This window comes from Oryzias melastigma, unplaced genomic scaffold (genome assembly GCF_002922805.2).
Source record: "Oryzias melastigma strain HK-1 unplaced genomic scaffold, ASM292280v2 sc00205, whole genome shotgun sequence".
Taxonomy (NCBI): Eukaryota; Metazoa; Chordata; class Actinopteri; order Beloniformes; family Adrianichthyidae; genus Oryzias; species Oryzias melastigma.
The window spans coordinates 442,980-460,323 of record NW_023416881.1 but is presented as its reverse complement, the minus strand read 5'-3'; the positions used below and the strand labels follow the sequence as shown (position 1 = coordinate 460,323).

The 17,344-nt window shown below is 38.6% G+C and overlaps 1 protein-coding gene across 1 annotated transcript in view; it reads right to left on the bottom strand.

The window, feature by feature from the left end:
• The window catches only part of eif3ea (eukaryotic translation initiation factor 3, subunit E, a), a 42,465-nt gene extending 26,051 nt beyond the window's left edge, over positions 1-16,414 (bottom strand). Inside the window, exons 1-7 of the mRNA XM_024264160.2 lie at positions 16,259-16,414; positions 13,683-13,800; positions 13,391-13,508; positions 10,779-10,821; positions 9,923-10,027; positions 2,589-2,714; positions 2,128-2,252 (exon numbers count right to left, since the gene is read on the bottom strand). Of these exons, the coding sequence (XP_024119928.1) occupies positions 2,128-2,252; positions 2,589-2,714; positions 9,923-10,027; positions 10,779-10,821; positions 13,391-13,508; positions 13,683-13,800; positions 16,259-16,348 (725 nt within the window). The 5' untranslated portion in view covers positions 16,349-16,414. The remainder of the gene's footprint in view (positions 1-2,127; positions 2,253-2,588; positions 2,715-9,922; positions 10,028-10,778; positions 10,822-13,390; positions 13,509-13,682; positions 13,801-16,258) is intronic.
• Between the last annotated feature and the right edge of the window lie 930 nt (positions 16,415-17,344).

Here is a 17,344-nt window from a genome sequence, read left to right as displayed (position 1 = left end):
ACTATAGGTGTATGTATCACAAAAACATTGGTAATCATGTCTCCATTTTGGTGATTATTAAACATTTTCCCAGTATCTGGGGCTTCTATCTCACTCTGGGGGCTGCGTCTGTATGACAGCCACTTCCACTGTGTTTCTGTCTCTCTGTAGCTGAGTTTGAAGGCTCACAGTCTAGTATTAATCCAAGGGGCAAAAAATAAAAATAGGAGATCTTTTTCCTCTTTTTTAATGTCTGGATGAGGCCCGAGCCGGCAGCCTATGCACCCCCCAGTGACTCTCTGTCTGCCTGCATATCAAGCGAATGAGAGCCGCCGCGGGAGTGAAAGCTGGCCATCTGTCTAGAGCGTATCCCGCCTTCGCCCCAAAGTAGCCGGATGAGCTCTGCAACCCTACAGCTCCAGAGAGTTAAGGAAAAAGATGGAAGTTCAGGACAAAAATGCTTGCATTGGATTAGTATTCTACCCGCTGATCGAGTCATTGAAAACATCATGTGCCCAAAGCCGAGTTCCTAAATTGGCAGATGTTACGCGGCGACCCGTCAAACTTCAGATAACCCAATTCTGTCCGCGCCGCCCGCCCAATTCGCGCCTCGTCGCTCAAATCAAGCTGCTGCCATCATCATGCCCATCTCTTAAATCGCATTGCGGGACTTCAGATTGCCTTAATTTGCGTCTCTACCAGTGACTTAATATTGAAACCCTCTGCGTCCGCTGCACGAGTTGCATTTGCTGCGAATGCACCTTTACACCGGACTCAGTAAAGTTGCTCCAAAGCAACACATAGGATAAAGAATTCAATAGATTTAGCGATTTGAATCGACATAAAGAGCTTGGTTGACTCGTTAACATGTTCTTAATGCTATGGTTATCTGAATAGTTGTTTAAATGTTGCATTAATATACTAGATATTTATTCAAATCCCTCTATGTTTCATAAAGCTAAATAAGGATCAATGTGTTACAGTAGTGAACCATGCATCTGTTCAGTCTATTATTATAATCAATTTCATTTTTGGTCTCGCATTTTGTTACATATATTTCTCCCAAAAGTCCGACTTGTATGTGATTTTTTTTCTTCTTTATTGTACTTTTTTGTGTGCATCTGTGGCTATACTCTGCAGCAACTAAAAGTGTGGAAAATAAGGTACCATTTGTACATCTGGCACCTGTGCAACGCTGTTTTAACTGAATATTACAAGTCCTGCAGCTGGTGTAGAACGTGCAGGCTCCGTAAACAAGCTGTGAGAGAGCCCATCTGCTGACTGCAGGGGTAAGAGAGGTCAAATGTGGAGCTGAAGGCCAGCCGCTGGTCACCAACTGCTGCCAAAGGAAGTGCTGGTCAAGAGATAGGAAACGAAAGCCAAACCAAGCTCCAGCGGGGAAAACATGAGGTTTCTACACTGTGAAAATGCAAAGCACACAAAACTACCTCAGTTTGTCCAAACAGATGGCTGGGTGCACTTTTCATGAGTAATTATTGGGCTGGCCCCCTTAATCATTCACAATAAAATTAAAAACCAAGTAAAATTGAGGGAACCAGACATTTGAGTGTGCTCTGTTGTGGTCGCCTGTCATACTGTCTGTGGAGCCCAATCATCTGTACAATTATACAAGCCTGCAATCAGAACTGGGAAGGGGGGGCAGGGGGTGCAAAGGCATCAAATTGGGTGGTGTGCAAATTTTAACACAGTGTATAAAGTTTCCGATCTGCAATACACATGGCCTGCTTCTGGGCTTGGAGAGTAAACAGACCACACGAAAAACACACACTTCTGAAACCACTTGCAACATACCAGCAGGGTTCACGAGGAAGCCCACCACCCAAAAACTGTTGTTGAAGCACAAATGTTCATTTAAGTCAACTTCATGTCAAAGAAGCAGGACTAGTTTTTTTCCGCTGCAGTCTCTTTACTGCACACGGTAAATGAAAGAAGTTGTCAGCAGTCAGATTCCTCTGTGGTGCTGAAGAAAAACAGCCAAGAAAAACTTCATAGATTTATAGAAAAGAGGTTTAACTGTGCTGTTCCTATATTCCTATACAAAAAATGTGTATTATCTTTAACCTCCCAGCATTTTTAATCATTCAAATAAACAGCAAAAAAACAAAGCAACAGAATAAAAGTACTTACTGGGGTTGGTACAGAAAGAGCTCAATGATGTTGTCTCTCCCTTTGGGGTGGTTGAAGAAGACGAAGAGAGACCAGTGAATGAGCCATGTCCTTTGCTGGAGAGACTGGAGAGGGGAGCTCACAGACTGGAAAGGACCGAGCCAGACACCCAAACATGCAGGAGAAAACACACACGCGACAATAAACAAAAAAAAAAGGGGGGGGGGCAGACAAAAACACCTTAAAATGTGGGACTCCTCACTCAAGTACAATAGAAAAAAATGTCTGCTTGCCCTCTAAAAGGCAATCAAATACCAGCAACACATTCATGCTCGGGTTGGAGTTCTTAAGTAGTCAGATGAGTGCATGTGGTAAGAAACAAAATGCCACAGCAGAGCTGTACTGCAAGTGAAATGTCAATATGGGAGTCTATGTAAGAGTATCTAAATGCAGTATCAAATTCTGAGAAGTAGGGCATTTACGTTGTTATCAATAGTCTCTCTCAGGCGGGTTAGGTCCTCCATGGCTGCCTCCCAGTTCTGCATCAGGATCTCTGAGGCCAGCTTGCCCCACAGTGAATTCAGAGCGTTCTTGTCTGTGGATGGGACCTAATAAAAACATGACAAAGCAAACTCCTTCAGTGCACATCCATGTTGTTCAGCAAACGATGTCAAAGCACAATCATTTTGCCTGAATTCTGAGGCTTTTTTAAATTTTATACTTCAAGATAGAAGAGAAATCTTGCAGGTCTGAAAGGTACTTGTCATGAAGACATGCACGCTGTAGAGTAGGGGTCCCCAAACTTTTTCTAGTGAGGGCCACAAAACTGTTTTCTTCTCTGATGTGGGGCCGGGGTCAGTTTGTAGGCCATCAACAAAAGTGTAAAAATCACAGGGCATGCCTAAATGTAAGCATTTCTGGTCTTACAGGAAGTCACATGTAACCAATTATTAATAATTCTTTCTGAGATCTTCACAGAAAAAAAGTTAGAAAAAATCCTTTTCTTGAAATAGTCTAATGAAATAGCCTAATTCTTTGTCTTCTGCTGCAGCTAGACATATATATATATATATATATATATATATATATATATATATATATATATATATATATATGTTACATTTTCACCAGAAGTGTTTCCTCATTTATTGCAGGAGTTACCTTAAAAAGGTAACTTGTGAAGGTGAAATCCGCGAATTAGGACTACACATGTAAAGCTCATCACTACACACTTTATCCACTTTCCTCAGACAAACATGAACATTTTCATACTTTTCTCTCTTGTTTAAACTTTCAAAGTTCAAAACTTAATAGAAAATAAGTCCAGTTTTATAGAATAAAAGCAGATATCTGATAGCAATTAGATTTGTGTGTATCAGGTAGGGGCACAGACGGCAGAAAGCTGGAATAAAAACCCACGTTCTGTGTGGGTTTTAATCACACGGCCAGACTGGATTAAAAAAAAAATAAATCATGGGTCTCTGATATTGTTAAGGGGGCTGAGCCAAATGTGCAGGTGAGACGGGTAGTTTGGGGACCCCTGCTTTAGAGGAATTTTTGTAAATACAGAATTTTGTTTCAATTTTTGCATCATAAGACTTTTACCAACAAACCCACAGATAAGAATTACTTGAAATTTAAGTCATTCTCATTGACTGTATATAAGAACTGGACTGAGTGACCCCTTCCCCTTCGCATTCTAAACAGTAAGTACCTGCTGGCTCCAAGAAGCCAAAATCCCATATTCCATTGACAAATAAACATCAATTACTCAGTCACTTTATTTGTCAAAATACCCATTCTTGCTTCAATACAATTTTTTAAACATCTTTTTCCCTTTCCTTGCAATTACATTGCAAGTTATAAACTGACCAATCAGATGCCTCAACAAACACATGTGGTTCCTGCTAGCCTCCATGTCGAACATTCAAAACATTTGACATATTCTCAAAATCCAGCTTTCATTTGTAGGAGTGTGTACACTTCTAAACAAGCTCACTACCGACTGGTGGGAGTAGTTGCCATAGAAACAATGACTCAGACCAACTCAGACCAATCACTGCTTACTGACATTGTCTGGCTCCAAAATGGCAGCATCTATATTGCTAAAAAAACAAAAGAATTGACTTAATTTGGTTGGAGCCAGAGGTAAACTATTTTCTTTGAATGTCAACACACTCTCGTAGTCTAGTTGTCATATATAGTTAATGGTCATTACTTTATAGAAAGGTTAAATGATAGCCACCACCTTCAACAACATCAGAGAATCGGTTGAAAATAGATAAAGGATTTTATTTATTTATGTTTACTGTTCAGCTTTAGATCTGAAATTTAGGCAAAATGTTTGCTTTTATTTAAAAAGAAAAAAAAAGAAGTGCTGGTTCAGATAGGATAATAACAACTATATCCACTCCTAACCTCCAGTAAATCAGCACAGCTCCGCGTGTATCACAGTATAATTAAGTTGAAAAATGAAGTGATGCTAACAAGACACGTCTTTGAGAGGGTAATTGCTCCCTAACATGGTGCAGGCGAGCGTTTCTGATTTCCAGAACAACCTAAAACAAACAAAAAAAGTATCAGGTAATGAAATACAGGTTGAGGAAAGTCAACGGTGCAATCACTTTGGAGTGAACATTGGCCTACACCCAAGCAAGGGCTCATGGGAAACTCTGTGCCACAGCGGTTCATGATAACGGCACAGACCAGACGCGGTGACATGAGCCAAGCAGGAAGTCAGGGTGGGTGTCTGTTGAGCATCCAGAGGAACCTAAATGTGGGCAGCACACCCCCATTTCCCATCTGACACCAGGATGACTGAGATGCACGACAGATGTGTCTGTTCAGAGATTAGAGATTTTTGAGACATACATGTCAATTTTGAGGGTAATCCCCAAAACAAGAGGTCCAGTCTTGGAACAAGAGTGTTGGATTACAGAGCAGAACTCAGGTCTATAATGAGTGACTGTTAAGCACAGAAGTCACAAGAAGGATCATTATTGTAACTGAGAAAAGAAGCTGGCTGCACAGCCTGTATAAAGGTCAGCGTTTCATCTGTTCAAGTGTTTTGTTTTGTTTCCTTACTTTTTTCCCTTTTCTTGGAAGTTCCAGCCTGCTTCATTTGGCTGACCTCCAGGTCATTATGGCAGCTTTCGACACACACAAACACACACACACACACATACACAGTCTGGCTTTCACTCGTGGCCACGCAAGAAAAGTTCAATACCTGGGTTTTTCCAGCAGTTACCTTAAGTTTCCACTGGTTTGTGAAATGGGCACATTTTCGCTGACTGACCAGCAACAATAAATTTACTGTGTCGAGGATCCGTCGGGATATTCAATCTTTATTCTTAACATCCAATCCCTGCATTAAGTGATGATATGAATAAGTTGCTCTTTTTGGGCGAGGCCACACTGTAACAAGACCTGAGGCATGGATTTTGCAAGGCTGGCTTCCTTCGTTTAATTGACTGGGTTTCCCACGTTAAATGACTTTATGGAGCTTCACCTCTCCCATAAGAGGAGGAAGAGGAGACGGACAAGGGGCCTATGAGGATGGGAGGTCCACAAAAACAAAGAAGACAGAAGGGGGAGAGCCATACACAGACTAATGAAATCCATTTCTACCTTTGCCCCCTCCATGCTTTGGAAATAAAATCTCCTGTTTCTCAGCATAAGCAACATATATTTCGGGTTAAAGGGGCTAAACTAAAAAATCAAAAGAGGTAAACAAATGTATTTTGAAAAACCATCAATGCTGAAAGTGTATAAAAAATTGGTTTCCTGCAAATGACTTCAGAAACTATAAACAGCTGCTCTTAGAACAGTGAGACATTCATTGCAAAGGTTTACAAAGACTTTCTTTGAGTGCTTTTTTTCCTGCAAAAAGTATCAGTCGCCATGGATGATGTCTTCATTCTCCAGAGAACACCAATGAAACAAACACGTCCCAGTCCTTAAGGAAGGGACACATTAAAAAATGTGTTTAAGTCCCTCCTCAGTGACAACACTAAGTCGGAAAGCCAAAGATGCTCTTCATTTTTTTGTGTTTTCAATTTTTTAAATTAAAAAAGGGGGGGGGGGGGACAGGCAATTGAAGCCAGCTCACGATGCTTGATGCTGAACTTAAGTGTATAAGAAATTTAGCTTGATAAGGATTTTAGCATTGCTGGACTTGAGCAAGATGTCACCAAAAAGGCCACAACAACATTTTGACAAGAGAAGAGTCAGATGACCCACATCAGAAAAAGTTAAGCTAAAAAAATAAGGACCCAAACTTCCAAGACCTCGAAAAACATGTTTACAATAAACAGCCGTGAATACATTTAAGACCAACGTGATGTCCAAAAAATATGCAGCATTTTCTTTTAGAAGGTAAAATTCTTTACCAAACCTTTAGGCATTTACCATGTACCTGATACTTTCTTCCATTTGTGTTTGATTAACACACAACTAACGTAAAACGACTTCAGTAAAAGCAAAAAAATTTTAATAATTGTTGAACCACAAAAAAGTTCTTCAAACCTGCCTATCCATGTCTGAAAAAGTAACTGCATCCCCCTATTAAATAGTGAATGAATTGTGATTCCCTACCAATTTTGGAGAAAAGTTACATTTTACTTGATTAGTACAAGATGTCTCCAATCCTCGTAAATAGAGGCTGTCTGACAAAGTGAACCGAGCTAAGAGATCTGTAGACGAGACACATCATGCTGCTATATAAAGACATTTAAAAACAGATGAAAAACAAAGTGGCCAACATGTATCAATCTGGAAAGGTTAAAGTTATTTCTAAAGTTTTTGGACCCCAAGAAACCACAACGGGGGCCATTATCCACAAATGGAGAACCTTGGTGGTAAGCCTGTCTAAGAGTGACCTTCCAACCAAAATGACTAAGAACACAATGACCACTCATCCAGGTCATAAAAGAACTAGACAACATGTGAAGAACTGCAGACCTCATTTGACTCGGTTGAAGCCAGAGTTCATTATTCAACAGTAGGAAAGAGACTGGACTAAAATGGATCCATGGGAAAGTTCCAGGGTTAAAGGAACTGATGACCGAGAGGAAACACAGACACGTGTGACAAAAACATCTTATTTACACCCAGAACTTCTCGACAATAGTCTAGACTGATTAAGCAAAAGACACATTCTGAAGTGTCTAATCCTGCTGTACCTGAAGCACAGCTAACAGAAACAAAGCAACTTTTGGGCATGTTGGTATGATGGTCTGCATTTTCAAGATGGCACAATAATTTCTGCTCTTCACCCAAATGAAACGTGAAATATGAAGTTAAATCTTAAAACTCCTTTAACAATAAAAGTTTAAGCATTTTGTTTAAGAGCAATGTATTTTCAGTCCATTTTATGTTATTTGTCACTCCATCATTGTTTTGAATAACTGATAGCCTTAGTAAACTGGGTGAGTGTTTTTAGGAGTTTAAATTGGGAAAGACTTTCTTGAACTAATGGTTTATATACCTAATAAAATCCAATTCTTGTTCAATTTAGTTAGTAAAATGAGCTGGCACCTTCTGGTCCTGACTGACACAAACCAGGACAAACTAAATGTTGCAGTTTCTCTCGAAGGCCACCAGAGGCAGGTTATATATGACTACAATTTCCACTTTTTTAATCAATCATTGACTTTTAAAGGTAATAATCTTCACATATTTAAAGGTGTGGGATTTTTGATTGTCAGGTAGGTGTTCCAAGCAGAGCATTTAATCTAACTTTGTCACGCCCCGATAGACTCTTTTCACGGTGACAAACAAAATGGCGACATCGCCAACCATGTATAAAGTGACTTCCAATTTACGGGTTTAGAATGGCAAAGCTGACAGCTAAATGCTGTTTAACACATTTTTACATTAAAAAAAAGGTAACCTTATCATTGGACGTTCTATTGAAAATATCAACCTTTCATTTGAGCTGATATTATTCTAACAGGTTCTATTTTGGTTGATGTTATTTGAACGTGTTTTAAGTGCGACTGAGCACAAAAACTGATTGAAATTCATGTTGGCCACACGTAATACACACGGCCAAGATGCACATTGCTGCATGCTGGCCACGCCTATTTTAAATCCATCCAAGGCTAAATTTAGTTGCTGTAAAAGGGGGCATTTGCTGTTTTTTGGGTATATATTTTAAGGGGTAATTGTAAAAATAGGAATGTTTTCAAAGTGGCACAGCGAATATTTTAAGTGCCACTATGAAGCCATGTATTTTCAGCTTTCAAATTAAGAGCGGTCAAGACAAAGATTTAGCCATGGCCGTTGGTATTTTAGAAATTACGTGCAAATAATCACTTCCTTATATATTTTTTTGATGGTTTCAATTTATTTTTATCCTTTATTTTCTCCATATTATTCCTTTTTCTTTTATGTTTGACATATGGTTGAGTTGAGCTTAAACTAAATTCAAGTCAACATGCCAGTTTGACTTAAGGCTTTATTCTCTCTTTGAAGAATCCAATGGGTGACATTGCCCATGTTAAAAGAAACCAATAGGAAGTACAGAGATGTCAAACAGCACTTCTGTGTTCAGACATTATTGATCATGTGGTCTTGGTTTACCTCTGATTTTGGTTCCTTCAACAAAGCACTCATTTCAGAAAAAGGGACTCAAGATAGAATCACAACTTTAAATCCATCATTTGAGAGAGTGTTTCTATAATTACTAATTCTAAAACCTCCCCCATCCAAACCCTTTTGGAACTCCTCACTTCTGCCCATCATTTAGGATACAATAAAAAAAACTGTTTGATGACGAGAGCTAATATTGTAAACTCTGTCATGCCCCCAGATCAACAGGCACCCTTTCAGAGTCACTCTGAACCAGCCGTATACCAAATAAGAGATGCTGTGCATAAATAAGTACAGAAGCTCATAAGTCGTGAACGGGGACTCTCTGGCTGCAGCTCCAAAATCAATAAACTGTCTAGTGAGTCCAACATCGTGAGAAGACTATGGGCCAATTATGCAGCCCGCCACTGATCACTTGGCCCAGTTAAAGATCCAACTCATGTGGTACAGCAGCACTTTCCTTATATAGAAGATGTGGGGAAGTTGAATACCAATGACGTCAACTCTTTATATTCGATTACTTTCTTCATCCAGTTCAGGAGTTTGCCTTAATCTAAACATGTCTTTTTTTAAAAGTAAGAATTAAAAAAAAGAAAGGTTTCTCAACAAATATACTAGTTATAGCTGTATTTAAATCACAATTATTTTGTGTTTTGTACCAAAAAAAAAAAGGGTTTCTGCTAAGTAGGAAATTTGTATACACGAAAACAGAGTTCCCTCAACTGGATCACATAAAGCCTTACTTATATTCAGTGGAGGGTTACAACATTTCTTATTGTTTTGTTGAGCGTTTAAAGGTTGATGGTGAAAATCTCAGTGATAATTCAAACAGAATCCAAGTAATTGAAATAGGTTCAACCCTTTTTGTTGAATTTGAAGTCAGCTTCAAATTAAATTTATGGTCACTCAGTAATATTTTTTGACAAGGTTGAAGAAAAAAGAAAACATGCTGGCACTGAAAAAATAACAAACAAACTTTTTTCTTCTTCTTTCAAACAAGTGAAATTGACATTTTCTCCATTATTGAGCGAGTTGTAGAATTACATCCTGTACAGCTTTAGCTAAGTGGGTTGAGAAGGTCTCTGCCAGTTGGTTTGACAAAGGGTTCAACTCCCCAAATGGTCATTGCGTCCATGGGTAACGCATCAAACCCCACACACCAGCTCACGGGAGCAATGGGTTAAAATGTTATCAACGGTGAGTGAAAATGCTGACAGCTTACCAAGACTCGGAAGAAGTACAGGTATTCTGCAGCACCAGAGTAGTTTCCACACTCATACTGGAACTTGGCGTATCGGTACAGTGTGTCCAGATACTCCTGACGAAACTTTAGGAGACAACACAAAATTACAAAGCACAGTTTAAACATTCAATAATCCAACAGTTTGGAGCTAGGAGAAAAAACAGCTAAATAATGCTTTACATCAAGATATTTGAACTCAACTGTAGTTTATCATCCTTACTGCTACAGCATTATGTGGTGGTTTTTATCCTCAAGCATTTATTTAAGTTCTATTCCAAATCTGCCAGGCAGCAGTCACATAGAAATGCGCATTTAAATTTATGGCCGCCAGTTGAAGCCTGGTCATTTTCCTACAGCCTGTTCAGCTGACAGTATGACAGGACGTTGTGCCATGATGTCCTGACAGTCATACTGATTTTCAGAAACATAAAACTAAGAACGAGTCTTTTCTCTGGCAAGCTGTGGACACCAATGCATGGTCAGTGCAGAGGTGCACTAAGGACAGCAGGATGCTGGAGTGGGAGGGGACGATTAAGGGGAGGGTAAGGAGCCAAGCATCATGACAAATATAGTGCCTCCGGCATGCTTGCGGCTACATCCACGGGTCCGAGTTATTCCGTTTATTCTTAACAATTCACCACAGGATGTCAATGTCCACAAGATTTCTGCAAGCCATACAAACCCTGAAAATGAGTTAAGGGTTTTGGGAAGTAATTCCACTTTCCCTGCTTGGCCTAGCCCTCCTGTTTTGCCCGTGAAGGATACACGGGTTCACTCAAGAGCCATGAGAAACAAAAAGGAAAATACCATGTTCCAGTAAATAAGGCCAACTTACATTGTGCTTGTCTGCCAAATAGTCAAAAAGCATACGTCCATCTCTGAAAAAGAGCAAAACAGGGTGGTTAGAGGCCATCCATCTTGAGAATGCATTTGGCCGACAGTTGTGTGCTTGGAGATTCCTTCAGGTAAACTTTTTTCCATCGGTCTGCAAGACGAACTCTAAATAAATGGGTACAAATTCCCTCTTAAACACTATGAGGGGTTATTCATGACATTTATTTGGCTACCAAAAGCCTAAGCAAGCATTGTCTAATGTATTTTGCCCGCTTACTAAAGCAAAGACTGATTTCTCTGCTCAGCCTCTGTGTCTTTTTGGGTTTGTCAAAATAAAAGATTGGAATTGGCTCTTCTAAAGTGTTGTATACCCAGTGCATTTTACTACCGTGCCTGCAACCAAAAATCTATTTTTGTGGACACCACATAGAAACTATGTGTGTTTCTAGAGTAAATTCAGGTTTATAATTGGAACAAGAGAATGTGCGTGTGCTGGCGCATATGCGTTCTGTGTCAAATGAATTTCACCGAGGTCAAGGAAGGATTCTTCAATGCTTCAGGCCTCCTCCGCTTAGGCGTTTGAGATGACTGTGCTTTCTAAGCCATTGGTTCTTTTCTCTAAAACCTTAAAAGTTAATCTAGACAATAATTAAGGTGGGCGCACCCAAAGGTGCAACTTCTTTGTAACCAGAAGTCAAGTTAGGATTTGTTTTAAGCTTTAGATCAGGAAAAAAAAAAGTCAAAGGACCATGAGACACAAAGTCTCTTCAGTGTTTTTGGAATTTATAATAATTAATGGTTTAACTTTATCTATGGCACACATCATCACGTTATGACAGACATATTCCAGTTAACATCCTTGACAGGATATCTGAACTGGGCTGACTGTGCAACTTGTCTAAACAAATCTTAGGAAGGCATATTATCACATCAGCTAACTTCTGAATTTAAAAAAGTCCAGAAGAGGCTTAATTATTCAGTAAAATTCTTTGTGGTTGGGTTACTGTGTGGATCGATTAATCCCAATGGAAAAGGCACAGAAGTTCAAATGTCTCATTTCCAGAACTGGATGATCCTCTAATTGAGACAGTAAGTTAAAAACAAGCCAATACATCAGCATAACTTTGACCATAATGACAGAATAAAACTGTAGAATGTATTTTGGCTGGAGAGACAGTGCTTCATTGACCCCAGATGAGGCCCATATTTACAAACCAAACCCTAAGAATAAGAAAAAGGCAATACGACTGGTAGATGACTCCTCAGAAAAACTCAAGATTTTTCTCCTAACCCCCTACTGACAGCAAACTAAGGCCCAATCTGAATTCTTCCCTTCACCCTCCCCCTTAGCCCCTCCCCTCGATTTCAAGTGGCCGTTGAAGTCAAAGTCGTGTCCGGGATTATTATTTTTTTAAGTTTCACACTCCAAACGGAGGGATCCAAAGTCCACCACCGCGTCTCGCTGGGAAACCCTTTTCTTCACGTGGGTGCGCTCTGAACCACAGAAGTTTACATTTAAGTGTTATTAATGACTGTTGTAGCATGACCTTTTTAAATGTTTTGAAACAGCTGTTATGTATATTTGAGCGCTGGAAGCCCCGCGCTAATGCTAGCAGACCGGTGATGTTGATGACATCATCTAACGAAAGTCACGTCCAAAATATTGGACACTATTTTTCATCACTCTCCGTTTGGAGCAAACACGGAGGGATCAATGAAGGGGGAGGGCTAAGGGCAAGGGAGAAGGGAAGAATTCGGATCGGGTCTAACACATTTTTTTCATTTCTTTATATTTCAGCTGGAACATAAAAACCCATAGTGACATTAGTGTAACAGAAAAATATCTGTAGTGTTTCCTGCTATCAACTTGGTTTGTGGTATTTTCCACTTAATTTTATTTTTAAGAAAACATGGGTCTGGGTCTTTATGGCTCAAAAAATGTGTTTCTGGTGTTTTTAACAGGTTTTTATGTTCCTCTTTTTCATGATGTAAGACATGTATAAAGAAAATTTGTATTAAACTGTTTTTTGAGTATTTCTCTATTCAAATAGGTGTGAATCCAGAGCAGACAACAAAAAAAGCTGTTTGAAGAAGATTGTAGTGACATAAAAACTACAATCGGTGGGCCACAAGCTCTCTCTTGTGCTCTGTTCTGATGCATCCACTTACAGACAAGTAGATCCTTGCACATCCTTGTTTTCCTTGACTGAGCTGGAATCTAGATCAAAACTCTACGGCTGAATAGCCCCAATATTGCTCCAGTAATGTTAGCTTGGGGGTGTGAGGGGCTGTAAGCTAGCGGGGAAAAGTGTTAACAGGTTGTTCAGTTATGTGTGACAGTAGTGGGGGCAGTTTTGCTCGGCGCCAACAGTGCCATCCACAATTCAGAGGGAAATTTGCTGCTCTGCAGAAACTATGTCCTAGAAAGCGACACAGTTTTTTCTTTTTTTTCTTCCTACAAATGGCATAATAATATTTAAAAGACCACTAAGAACATTTTTACAATAGATCAAAAGATTATTGCAGTGGGACTTTAAAGACTGAAACCAAATGATTGTTAGAACTACAAAACAAGGATGACAAAAGTTCAGATCAGAGATGAGCAGGCTTCACCTGGTTGACTGCATCTGCTTGGTTGTCTCTGGATCCTCAAACATCTTCACGATGGGCTCCGTTTCTGACTGCAGCTGCTTCAACTGAGCCACAACTTCTGTCCTCTTCTCTCTTAGAGCTGACACAAGAAAAAATATTGGCCATTGCAACATCATAAACCAGCTGTAAAACAAGGTTTACAGCTGAATCGATTGCGAATTGAGAGTTGTGTGCAGCTTGAGTCCCTTATGATGTCTATCAAATCTTATAAATGTATTGCTGGGCTTTTACATAAAAAAGAAGAGCTACTTACTATGAGGAATCTCCTTGTCAGGAAAGAGGTTTTTGTACACATCCATGGCAAAGTCCACCATGTTGGTGTCACTGAGAAGGTCCAGTTTCCCATGAAGCAGCTCCTGTTCATTGTAGATCTGAAACCAAAAACAACAGAAAATCCTTAGATAATGTTTTCACCAGGTTACACCTCAACCAGTTTCTCCAGTCTTCTCAGATAACCCTATATAAAGTGGAGAGGCTTTAATACTTTTTCACATTATGTAATTGTATCACAATAAACATGTGCTTGATCAACTAATTTTACAACTGCAGTGCTTTTCTGTACAGGTGAAAATAAAGGAATAAACCCAAGTTTTTAAAGTTTTGTTTTTTTCTGGATGGGAGGGGTGCTAACTACAATTTCTAACAAAGTAACTAAACATATGTAAATATATATAATAAAGAACCCCTGTTTATTTTTCCTTCCTTCCAGTAATATAACACATTAATTTGTTGTTTAAAAAAATAGCATTTGGAATTATTCAAATTGCACCAATGTGATGTAAACTGTAAGCACAAAAAAAACGTTGGGAACAAATTGAGTGAAGGATTATATTAGATAAGTTTATAGAACCTAAACAAGTCATTTTAATAATAACCAGCTACAAATTAATAGCTGATACGTGTTAACTCATTTTTTTAAGCTGTAAAATGTAGTTGGGACGGAGAAATACAGTTTGTGAATGTTTTAGATAGTTTTATAAATTTTACTGCCGATTGTCCTTTGGTGAGTATGTGTATGTGACCCCCAGGGCTTCTTTGAAAAAGAGATTTTTATTATCAACAGGAACTTCCCTGGTCGAATAAAGGTAAATAAAAAAAAAAGAAAGCGTCTATTTGCACGTAATTTTCGAAAAACGTGTGGCCGGTGCTACATTTTTTGTTCGTTGCGCAAACCGAGGGGAGAGGGTTATGGTTAGGATTATGGTTACAGTTAAGGTTAAACAAGCAAATTGCTCCTGATTCCAGCTGTCTATGCAGCTCACGGCTCCACCAGGGGATGGATCAAAGGTGGAGAACACAATTCACACATTTAGGAGCTTGACAGTTAATGAGACTTTAACTTTAATTTTAAATATGTGCAGCCAACAAAAAAAATTCCAACCTTGGACACACTTAAAATGCGTGCGAGCAATGCAGCAATGCAATCTTGGCTGCACGTATTACGTGTGGCCAATACAAATTTCCATCACTTTCTGTGCTGGTCGCACGTAAAAATGTGTAAATAACATCAGCCTAAAAAAAAATAATAATAATAATAATTAGTTGGTTATTTTTTTGTCTCTCCCCTTCTCCTCCCTACAAAATGTAGTCATTGGTCCACACAAAAAATATCCAAAGACATGCCAGGCGTGTGCAGTGTTCAAACAGATTTCTGAGGTAAACATACAACTTTTAAGACTCTTAAATGACTCTTAAAGAAAAATAAACACTTATTTGACCAGAAGTTGAAAGAGTGACCTTTTAAGTTAAATAAGTACTATAGTGTCAAAATAAAACATAAAACACTGTTGAGAAAAATAAACTTAAAGACAAAGTAATCGCCATGATAATGACTTGAAGTACTTAAAATGTAACTTTTTCTGACTAATAATGAAAATTATTTTTAGCATATGGGGAATACTAAAAAAATGCTTAAAAAGTTATTTGCTAACATAAGAAAATTCTATATTTTAGGAAAGTATCCAAACTGATCAATGGAATAATCATATGAACGGAAGAAAAGATTATTTTAATCCCCAACCAGTATAACATTACAACACGTCGCAGCGTTTTATCTGACGTAATTACGTATGGATGCCGCCATATTTCCTTGCTCAGACTATGCTTTCCATTTCATTGAAAGAAAAAATACGTATTTAACAGCCGTAGTCTTACTTTATTTACATTTATTTAATTGATCCAGGCAAAACTAAGGCAGTAAAAAAAAAACAAGCACAACCGACACTTTTGCTTAGAAGTGATAAATTTCCTTCTATGAGGCGTGATGTTCAAAAGCCGGCTGTACACTTTAACGTTAAGCTCAATTACATCGACCGGGTCATGTTTGCGGCAAGTATATTTTCTTTCACATGATGGCCAATCATTCAGTACAATCTTAGTTTCAAGGAAACCCCGCACGTTGTGTTAGTTTATTCGTTTAACTTCCATCAGATATTAAACAATGTGAAGTTCACAGCAATTAACAAATGCAACTTCCGGCACCGTTTTTCGAAATGTAATTTGACGGACTGAAAATAAAATATTGGGTACGATACACTGGGGAGTTATCGAAAGTTATTTATTACTAAAAAAAAGAATCTCTTCAACCTTAGTTTGTCTGTTTAATATGTGTTTTTTTTTTTCATTTGAGACAATTTACTGTGCTTTTATTTTCCTAACTGGCCTCACCATTTCCTGTTACGCTGCTACGAGTTTTTTTTCCCAACGCCGACGAAATGTGACCAACTGGCAAGCGTGTTTCATCTTAACATCGGGTTAAACCCAGTTATTTGCTCAAAAAATGTTTTATAGGAATACAGCTAAGTGTGTCGGTGGTGCTGTGTTTCATACCTCTTTGACAGACAGGAACTCAAGAAGAGGAAAAACGAGGTGACGGTCCAAAAAGTGGGCAATTTTTGTGGTCAAGTCGTACTCCGCCATGTTTGCTGGGAGGAAAGGGAAGTGGATGTGTGTAATACGGCTGCGCGTAGACGGATTAGCCAATCAGCAACGACGTTCTCAGCATCCTATGCGCGCGCACTAACACCACATGTATGTTTATGCACATTTTCCCTTTCTTTTTTAATGTTATTATAAAAAAAAATCAGAATTGTTTTTGATGTAGAAGAAAAATTAATTGTGGATAAAGGGAAAATAATAATAACAAAATGAAATGTGTGAAACCTACAACATCAATTTTAATCTCAGAGTTAATTTTTTTCTTTTATATTTTCACTTAAAAGATGTGTTTATTTTAGTATAAAAAAAACAATAAGATATTTCAGAGTTTTTACTCTAATATCAGAATTCTGGGAAAAATAATTCTAAGGCTTTTGTCCAGTAATTTATATTTTTGGGTTTAGGAGTAAACATCTGTAAGTGGGGCAAAATAGTATTAGTCAGTCACAGTTTTTGCAAGTTATCCCACCTAAAAGAGGAGAAAATCCCACATTTTTAATCTTAAATAGATTTCAACTGTGATAGAAAAATTCATCCATCCTTCCATCATCCGGACCCCCCTTTGAGGGTCGCAGTGTTTCTGGAGCCTATAACAGCTACTAGTGAGCAAAGGTGAACCATGGCCTTCTCCACCACTACACTACGGTATAGCCCACAGAGAAACCCTGTAAAAATAAAATAAACCAGAAAATCACACATTGTATTACAGTTTCTCCTAATTGCTAAAACACTGGGTGCCATTCTCCAAACCAGCTGATCAACTGCTTTAACTCTTTTCTCAAAAACTTGACTCTTTGGTCAAAACCTAAAACACCATTTGCAGTTAACAGCTGATGTTTTAAAACTTGTGTTTGGTTAAACTAGTCTAATGATTCAGAAATTGTGTTTTAGGATTTGGGAAAAACTGTAATGGCTCCTGTTTGTACTGATTATTTGAATGAAAGACACCTTTCCACACCCTAAAACAGTCAGACTGCA